We start from the raw sequence: 10,509 nt of genomic DNA on the forward strand, positions 1-10,509 counted from the left end.
CAGGCGGAGTAGAGAGAAATTCGTCTTCTTTCAATCGCATTAATCAGGATGTTTTTATTTGTAGGCTTTAGCCTATGTATTTCACTTAGTTGACAATGGAAGTTATAGGCCTACTGCGGCATTGGTCTATCGCCTAAGTGCAGGCATTCTGTAGAGACGCATATCTTCGCCACACACCCCATCCCTTCTTCTTGTGTCAACATTTTAAATTAAACCCAATACATTTTTCACACATTTTAGATGCTTTTCACTGACATCCGCAACTTAATAATCAGTTCGACCTATTGTCTCGCGCGCAGCCCCAATAGTTGGCTTCCCAAACAGACATAATCCTATGTAGTTGTGATTTGAAACAATCCACGTCAAAAACCTTTAATATAATCATCTCAAAATACTTTACCAGAGAGTTTGGATCGTTAGCTTATTTTAGACAGGAGTAATTATATAATTTGGCAAAACATCAATTTACTTCAGGGGAAGCCATTATACGAACAGTGCACTGTGCATCCGCCAACTTTCCTTTCTATTTCGCAAGTGGCTGAAACCATAATGAGGAGATGCTCATGTTGCCGCGCTGACAATGCGAGTCGTTGTCCAAAAGGCGGAAATGCAGGCAACAAGTTTAGGTCTGAATATTATGTCCATAGAAACGCATTGGGCTTATTCAGGACATATTTTGTCGAGAGTGAGCTCTCGCTTCGCTTCACCTCTTCTTCTCTGCTGAAACTAGCGAGCGAAACAGCGCTCCTCTGTCTAAATGTGTAGCCCATGTATCTGATGATGTCTGAACAGAAAAAGTATGACATGCCATATTCCTCCAGACACATGGTTTACACATCCTTAGACAGAGGGCCGCTGTTTCGCTCACTCTGATGCTTTATCTGTGATCGATACATCGGTCGACGCACATCTCGGTAAAATACATTATCTTTCAATATTTTATTTGTTCGGGCAAGAAGGTACGGTAGGGTGGCTCAGGCCCCCTATGGCCTGCCCATAACGCTGGGCCTGACAATGTGTATCAAAGCACTGTAGTTATAAGCTGTATCAATTCATAAGGCTGATGGAACAGATCACAATGTTTGTTAAAATGTCGATAAACTTGTATTTCCTCACATTTTCAGCGTTGCAATATGCACATGGAGGTAGGCCTACACGTGAATGTTACAAAATGCAATTTGCAGGAAAACACTGTTCTAAAATGCTCACCCCACATGTGAGGTTTCTTGGATGGAGATTAAATATAATTTAGAAATTTAAAAAGAAGGGAGATCTAAAGATGCAATAACTATCATGAGTTGCTAATATGACTAGGATAATGCCTTTAGCTGCTAGACAATGAAATAAAGTTGAAAGAAAACCAAAAGGTAAGACATGACTCATAATAAGTAAAACGTCCAGGATTCAAACAATTAAGGAACAGGGAAAATATAGATATGCTAATGATAGGCCTAACTGTATTCTGGTAGATGGAAAGGTTTTCCCAACTGGTAGATGGAAAGGTTTTCCTAACTAGCTACAAAGTAGCCTATGTCTACTTGGCAGAATGATATCCTGATTATTTGCATTATATCCAGTGGCCATTTGTTTTGCAAATGCCATCTCATGTGTTACAAAAACACCGCTAAACAAACAGTGCACCTAGAGCGTAGGGTAACTAAAAAAAATCTAAATTTCTTACATTTTTCTCAGACCTCAAAAGTGGTCTCCTGCTGTGGTTTAAGCATTGTTGTGGACTTAGAACATCCAATTGTGTTTTTTTTCCTATAAAAGTATGACATTGAGAGCAAAAAAATCAGAAACCTGTGAATATCTGACTCATTTATCTGTTTCAATAGTAGGTCTACAATTAGCCTAATCGCACAGTACAGCTTGGGTTGGCCTGACTGTGAAAGATCATTATGGGATTTGTCCTTTTAGGTCATTCAAAGTGTATGTCACTGTTTCTCATAATTTTTCAGACAGGGCGCCTTTCCTATGCCGGGTGGGCCATTTGGGATATTTTGGGCAAAATTAGAGTGTACTCACTTCTCCAGGAGCAATTAAGGTTAAGTGCCTTGCTCGAAGGCACAGCGACAGATGTTTGACCTTGTCGGCTCCAGTATTCAAACCAGCGACCTTTCGGTTACTGGCCCAATGCTTTAACCTTGAGGCTACCTGCCGCCCCCTTAATTATTGAGAGCTTCCTATTGGTTGATTCTGGTAACCCCGAAGTGGGAAACTCGGGATCCGACTCTTCCGCCTAGGTTAGCAAGTCAGAAACGTCAGAGTTTCCGTTATGACTTGAACGCGACATTACCTAATAAAAAGCCCGTATGTGCCCCATTAAATGTATATAATTTTCTATGTATGCCTCAGGCACCGCCAAGCCATTTGATTCTATGTACCCAGCAAGCACATAACATTTTGAGGACTGTATGTTTCTTAGAGCGTGGTTGTCTTATGGTTATGTTGCATAAAACCTTCCCACAACTTTCTGGGAATGGTGCAGGGTAGTTGCTTTGGAACATTCTCAGCACATTTAAGGAACTTAACATTTTGTTGTAATTTTCTTGGTATTTCATTACTTTAACAGAACATTTACTAAAAGTTCAAACATGGTTGCATTTAATAAAAATGTTGGTAATGTTGTAGGAACGCTCTCCAACTGGTTTGACAATGGGAATGTTCTCAAATAGTTCAGAGAATGTTAAGAAACAGCACCGTGTGATATATAAATAAATATTGGGCGAGCAATAAACGTTCTCTAAATGTTACAAAAGTTTTCTTGTGGTTTTTATGGAAAGTTTTCTTAACGTACTCTGAACAATTTGAAAACATGGCGGCCAGATGCGCTGAGCCGGCACCAGTCGTCCTGGCTGGATGCCCACTCTAGCCCGGCTAGTTGTCTGTGTTAGTGGCCTATATAGCTCTAGTCAGCTTCACGTTCGTTTTGTTGTTTCTTGTTTTTGTTGGCGACATTCATAAATAAAAAGAAATGTACGCTTACCACGCTGCACCTTGGTCCGGTCATTTCCACCCTGACGACGATCGTGACAGAACTACCCACCACAAACGGACCAAGCAGCGTGGTAAGGATGACTGGACATGGGAGGACATCCTGAATGGGAAAGGATCCTGGACGTGGGAGGAGATCCTGGCGGGAAAGGATCGCCTGCCGTGGGAGCAGGTGGAAGCAGCGAGGAAGGTGGAGGCAGCGAGTAAAAGGGCCCAGGATTACACAGGGTCACGGCTGCCACGAAAGACCGGGAGGCCACTCCCCCCCCAAAATTGGGGGGGGGAACACGAGGAGATTGGCTGAGTCAGGTTGGAGACCTGAGCCAACTCCTTGTGCTTACCGTAGGGAGTGTGGTACTTGTCAGGCACCGTGTTATGCGGTGGAGCACACGGTGCCTCCAGTGCGCGTTCACAGCCCGGTGCGCTACATTCCAGTCCCCGCATCGGCCGGGCTAGAGTGGGCATCCAGCCAGGACGACTGGGGCTGGCTCAGCGCATCTGGCCGCCAGTGTGTCTCTACGGCCAGGACATCCTGCGCCGGCTCTACGCACTGTGTCTCCGGTGCGTCTGCACAGCCCAGTGCATCCTGTGCCAACGCCCGGCGCGGACTCCGGCCGCAAAACCTGACTCCCGCTCCACCTTTGGCTCCCCCACTTTTGTGGCGCCTCCGGACTCGAGGCCGTCGCTGGAGGCTCCGGACTCGAGGCGTCGCTGGAGGCTCCGGACAGCGGATCAATACTGGAGGCTTCGTGCCATGGATCCTCATTGCAGGCTCCGGGCCATGGACCATCATTGGAGGCTTCGTGCCATGAATCATACTGCAGGCTTCGTGCCATGGATCATCACTGGAGGCTTCGTGCCATGGATCATATCACTGGAGGTTCGTGCCATGGATCATCACTGGAGGCTTCGTGCCGTGGATCCATCACTGGAGGCTTCGTGCCGTGGATCATCCACTGGAGGCTTCGTGCCGTGGATCATCACTGGAGGCGTCGTCCGTGGATCATCACTGGAATGGCGTCGTGCCGTGGATCACCACTGGAGGCGTCGTGCCGTGGATCACCACTGGAGGCTTCGTGCCGTGGATCATCACTGGAGGCTTCGTGCCGTGGATCATCACTGGAGGCTTCGTGCCGTGGATCATCACTGGAGGCTTCGTGCCATGGATCATCACTGGAGTGAGGAGACGTAAATAAATATTGGGCGAGCAATATCAGAGCGGCATAGACTTAGATACAGTAGAATGGCTAGAATATAGTATATACATGTGAGATGAGTAATGCAAAATATGTAAACATTATTAAAGTGACTAGTGTTTTACTATTAAAGTGGCCAGTGATTCCAAGTCTATGTATACAGGGCAACAGCCTCTAATGTGCTAATTTTTCAGTCTCTCGGTCCCAGCTTTGATGCACCTGTACTGACCTCGCCTTCTGGATGATAGTTGGGTGAACAGGCAGTGGCTCGGGTGGTTGTTGTTCTTGATGATCTTTTTGGCCTTTCTGTGAAATCAGGTGCTGTAGGTGTCTTGGAGGATAGGTAGATTGCACCCAGTGATGCGTTGTGCAGACCGCACCACCCTCTGGAGAGCCCTGCGGTTGTGAGCGGTGCAGTTGACATACCAGGCGGTAATACAGCCTGACAGGATGCTCTCAATTGTGCATCTGTAAAAGTTTGAGGGTTTTAGGTGCCAAGCCAAATTTCTTCAGCCTCCTGAGGTTGAAGAGGCGCTATTGCGCCTTCTTCACCACACTGTCCGTGTGGGTGGACCATTTCATTTTGTCAGTGATATGTACGTCGAGGAACTAGCAGTATTATTAAAATCACAACCACAACTTCCAAGGAACCAAATAGCTAGCTGTGTAGTGACTGTGTAGGTCAATTATCAGTAAGTATGTAGCCTAAAATATGAAGGGGCTCTATAAACACTTTCACAATCACAACAACTGTGGACAGCATAGCTCAGTTATTGTCTGTAGTTATAATTAGTATTTCATGGGACCTACAGTTTTCACACCCTGATCTGTTTCACCTGTCTTTGTGCTTGTCTCCACCTCACTCCAGGTGTTGCCCATCTTCCCCATTATCCCCTGTGTATTTATATCTGTGTTCTCTGTTTTTCTGTTGACAGTTTGTTTTGTTTATGAAAACTACCAGCATTTGTTCCCCTGCTCCTGTCTGTCTCCCAGGTTGGGTCAATGCCATCTCGATTCATGTCCTTTTAGGTTGTGGAGTATCCACATCAAACATAATTATCAAAAACGATAACTCTTGGATTTGTACTTACTATCCCCAACAACCGCAGTGCATGTCTTACAAGCAGTACAGCCATGCATTTTGGGAAATAACTAAATTCTACCATATAACAAACTTTATATTTTCCACCTTGATACATAATAATGCCTCTACATGCTGAAGCACTGTAAAAACACAATGTTTCTTATTCTGTGAGAGAAAGAGAAACAATATATCTCTATTTCATGCAACATTCAATGACATTACATTCAATTATATTCCGACTCACACCGAGGTACTACACACATTTGTCAGAGCAGGTCAGTTGAGTTCTCATCTCTGACTGAGTTTGGTGGAGCACTCGGCCCTCCCCAGGGCACCCTCTATTTGGATGGTGTACTCGCCCCAGTCTTTGGGGGTCACGCGGACTATCAGCAAGGAGCAGACACCACAGATGGTGATTAAGTATTTGGTGTTTGGCTGATGTTGTTGCGGTACCAGGTGACGCGAGGCTTGGGATTTCCCTTTATGGCACATATACCATTCGTAACCTTTGGGAGCTGTGTGCTGTCTCAGTGGCAGAAGGAAGGATGGAGTAGTCCGCAAATCACAGGTCTTGTAGGCTGGCATGTTCACCACAAATGTTCCTAGAGAAGAGACCGGGCAGAGAGGTCAAATGCTCATCTCACATGTCATGTAATGCATATGTTAAAATGGCAGCATTTTATAAAGGGTTAATAGATTGTTTGAAATAAATACATATAATATAAATACATATAATAAATAAATATAATAATAATAAACCGGTATAACACATTAGTACTTAATGTTGAGCTTAATGACTTAGCTGTTATTGATTATACTGTTATTGTTGCCAGTCTATCATATGAGCTGATTATATGACTTGGCAATTGATCTCTTTACTTGGCTGGTAATAGCGTTCTTCCTCATACTTCCCCAGGTGGGTGACTCAGATGGGACAGATATGCCCATGTCCTTCTTAGCGTAGACACGGAAGTGGTGAACTTGTTGTTGAAGAGCCTGTCGGCCACTGTGCTCCATGAGCCTTGTTTAGACACAGAGTAGCGGAGGTGATCGTCACACTTCTCATCAGGGGATGGTTCCCAGATCACTGTCATAGTGCCTGGGACGTTCTCCTCAAGTTCTACTGGTCCTGGGGGCTTGGGATCATCTAGTGCCAGTGTCAGAGACATGAGAGTCAGTAGGATATAACTAACACTTTGGGAGGAAATTCTCTCATTATATTTAAAATACTTTATTTGTGAGTCCTGACCCTTGCCATCTTTTTCATCTTGTGCAAGTTCCAATTAGACTCGCAAGCCGCCTGATCTCGCAAGCTTACATTTAGCAAACGATTAACGTAGGAGATCAGGTATCTTGTGAGGCTAAGTTCCAATCCCTTCTCAGTCTGAAATAGACTGGGAGAGCTTCATTGTATGTTACTGTACCTGTAACCCTAACCTCCACGCTGAAGCTTTCCTGGCCCACCAGGTTTTTGACCCCTATGGTGTAGATCCCTGAATCAGAGCACTCAGATGAAGTGATCAGTAGCGGAGATGAAGATTCAGAGTTGGAGATACTGACCCGCTTCAGCACAGGAACATCATCCTTCAGCCACGTGACTTCTGGCCATGGGGAGCCCTGTTAATAACAAGATGATTAGAACATTATCTGGATTGAAAACACCAAGCATAAGCCAATTCCAGGAAACTACCGGAAAGACCTACCAATACAATCTGGGGATAACAGTGTTTAGAGAAAGATGAGTTACCAGTTTTACCTCTTACCCTCTTACCTCAAAGTTTAAGAGGATCCTGACATAATTTCCTGCTCTCACCACCATGAAACTTATTATTGGTGAATAATGTGTCATGGAAATTCTTACACAGGGACACTCAAAGTCAATCTTAAATGAATCATTCTTTATTACCAGCGCGCTGGAGAGGTTCCAACCAATGTCGATCAGGAGCTCCACCTTGGGCAGTCCCATTAATACTTTTATATACAGACAAGTTATATTTGCATGATTTAGCTTATTCATCATTCATAATTAATGAATCATTAACATTTGCTTCCTTCATGTGACAGACCAATAGCTTAGAGAGAAGAAGCCTCGTGAGGTGAGGCCTTGAAACTGAGATATCCTTTTCTCAAAACAAGGTTCTGGGCGTACTGCAGATACTGATAGTAAAGATTTGATCAATCAGTCACTTGCATGAACATGTAAATTAGTTATTAGAAAAGCACCTGAATAGAACACAGAAATTGGTAAATAGAAAAGCACAAACATAAAAATTGTGTGATAATAATCATTACATTTTAATGTAGGCAAATAGATTTTAGCTTCTATATCAAGATACATCATTATAATAAATCATAATAAAGGTTTTACTTATATTAATGGGAGTGAATTTATAAAAAAATACACAACATGTTAAATAACACAATTAGGCAAACTAAGAAAAAAAACGTGCTGCTGCCTATTTGGGAACTTGGGATTACCAACTTCCAAACAGGGATTCCAAACAAGTTGCAGGCACATGCTCTGGTTGTGGGGAATTATTCTTAGCAACAGTGGCAATGTATTCGGGAAGATCAGTCATATTATAAGAGTGATCTGGGACAAAAGTACAGCATTCATCGCCAATGATTGCACAAGTGCCCCCTTGACCTGCCAAAAGATAGAATTGGCTCTGTTTTGCAGAGCCAATTCTTTTAGCATTGCCAATTTTCTCTACGTCTCTAGAGATCTCCCGAATTTGGTCGAGGCAATATGCACATTGACTTTCACAGGGAAGAGAGAGAACACATGTGGAGATTAAAGAATGGATGAGAGGGAGGGAAGTGGAGAGAAATAGAGGTTAAAATAATGAGGATGAAATGATAGGAGGAATAGTCAAATGGTGAGTAAAGGCTATTGCCATAATGACTCAAATGTATTTGTCTGGTTACACTCAAAAGAATCAGGGCCACCTTTTAGACATTATGAACCCTGAGGTTTATAGTGGTCATGTAGGTTTTCACACGGTCCATGAGCTATATGATCAGACACAGTACACACAGAAAACATTTAGAACATACCGAAAGGTCCCAAGTCTCAAACCTTGGCCTGTTCCTCCTCTCGCTCCTTTTTCTTCTCACTGAGTTTCTTCAGCATTACATGGAAGTCTTTGACACCAAACTCAGCGTAGCTGCATTCATAGTCCTTCCAGTCTGCACTCATGATGATTTCCCAAGACCTTTCATCGATTTCTCCAGGTTCTTTCATGTCAAAAGATGGCGCCGACAGAGAGGGCTGCATCACTTCTAGTTCTTAGGAAACTTTGCAGTTTTTAGTTTTTTTATGTATTATTTCTTACATTGTTAGCCCAGAAAATGTTATTTGTTATTACATACAGCCGGGAAAAACTATTGGATATCAGAGCGACGGTAACTCACCAGCACTACCAGCATTATGACCAGGAATGCGACTTTTCTGAAGCGGATCCTTTGTTCGCACCTCCCAGGGCAATTGAACTGATTCTAGAGGCCCCAAACCCAAAACAATGCCGGCGAAGGAGAGGTACTCGGAGCGGTCTTCTAGTCCGACTTAGGAGGCGCACACACCACTCACCGCTTCCAAGTATATTACTCGCTAATGTTCAGTCCCTGAATAATAAAGTTGACGAGCTCAGGGCAAGGGTTTCTTTCCAGAGAGACATCAGGGATTGTAACATACTCTGTTTAATGGAAACATGGCTACTGTTGGAGTCGGTCCAGCCATCTGGATTCTCAGTTCATTGCACTGACAGGAATAAACATCTCTCCGGGAAGAAGAAGGGCGGGGGTGTATGTTTCATGATTAATGACTCATGGTGTAATTATGATAACATACAGGAACTGAAGTCTTTTTGTTCACCCGACCTAGAATACCTGACAATCCAATGTCGACCGTATTATCTCCCAAGATAATTATCTTCTGTTATAGTTACGGCCTTGTATATCCCCCCTCAAGCCGATACCACGACGGACCTCAAGGAACTTCACTGGACTTTATGCAAACTGGAAACCATTGTCATGACTTTCCTGGGAGGGCCAAAGGATCAGGTTACGGTGGATCAGCTCTACAGATCTCTCTCCCTCCCACAGAGGGGATGAGGGATGAATGTGGGGCATATATGACACCTCGTTTGGTTGTCTGGAATGTCTTTTTGCCTTAGGGAGAGTCTACTGCCCAAAACTACAATGTCAAATAAATGGACTCTTGGACAATATATTTCATCACTCGAATGGGTGGGAATAATGATGGATGGAATATGAAAATGAATGTCTATTTTATGATGCTATTAAAAAGATGTTATAACGAAAACATTGTAACTTGAAGAGTTTTCATAATGTGTATATGATGTTTACATACTTCACATTGTGTAGAAAATATCCAGATTAAAGAGAATGTTTTTGTGATGTTAATACTGTGATTTTAGTTGTCTAAACGAGATCATACTAAATTCTAATACCATGCCTCGTAACTACCTATGCCCCAGGGAACCCCAAGAGTGTGTCATAAAGACGGAAATGCCCTTTTTTACTCGAGGGTAAGAAGCATGTGAATTAAGAATGAACATACCAGACTATGATGACCAGTGCTGCAGACCCCAAATGCAACACGAGGTTGAAGAAGACAAACTCTTAAAAAAGGAACAATTTTCGCCTAAAATGACATACCCAAATCTAACTGCCTGTAGCTCAGGACCTGAAGCAAGGATATGCATATTCTTGATACCATTTGAAATGCTATTTTCTCAAAGTGAGTCTAGAAAGTTTATCAACTTTCAAAGCAGAATTACTTTCCCATTGTTCCTCAAATGATATACCATTTTGTAGCCCTGAGTCTACTTTTATCCAATATAAAAAACAGAAATTCAAATTTTGACCAAATCCAGGTTGTGAGTCATATATTAGCATATAGTATGTGCTAATATGCATCTACTGATACAATGCATTTTGATAACATATTTTTTACGTTCAAACTGCTTTCCCGTGAAGTCGTGACTTGCGACATACGCCTACTTTCCTGAATCGGGTCACATATGCTAGAATATGCTAAAATTACTTTGTTTCTTGGGTGGGACATCTGTTTTTGGGAAATGCTGGGTTATCGCATAGCCTCTCGCAAATGTTCCTTTCTTAGGATACCTAGAGGAAAAGTCATTACTATCCGTTGGGTGATTGGTTGAGGCTTCTTGGGTGCGTGACATCACTCCGAACCCTTATGCC

At 43.2% G+C, this 10,509-nt stretch overlaps 1 protein-coding gene across 1 annotated transcript; it reads right to left on the bottom strand.

Annotated features, from left to right (window-relative positions):
• Positions 1-5,565: 5,565 nt before the first annotated feature.
• On the bottom strand, positions 5,566-8,476 carry LOC112080514 (immunoglobulin-like and fibronectin type III domain-containing protein 1). The gene is made up of 4 exons (XM_070442608.1): positions 8,357-8,476; positions 6,702-6,894; positions 6,203-6,424; positions 5,566-5,879 (listed from the first exon to the last, which is right to left on the bottom strand). Exons 1-4 carry the CDS (start codon positions 8,474-8,476, stop codon positions 5,566-5,568), a joined length of 849 nt encoding a protein of 282 aa, XP_070298709.1.
• Between the last annotated feature and the right edge of the window lie 2,033 nt (positions 8,477-10,509).

The sequence above is a fragment of the Salvelinus sp. IW2-2015 genome, unplaced genomic scaffold (genome assembly GCF_002910315.2).
Source record: "Salvelinus sp. IW2-2015 unplaced genomic scaffold, ASM291031v2 Un_scaffold16353, whole genome shotgun sequence".
In the NCBI taxonomy this organism is placed as follows: Eukaryota; Metazoa; Chordata; class Actinopteri; order Salmoniformes; family Salmonidae; genus Salvelinus; species Salvelinus sp. IW2-2015.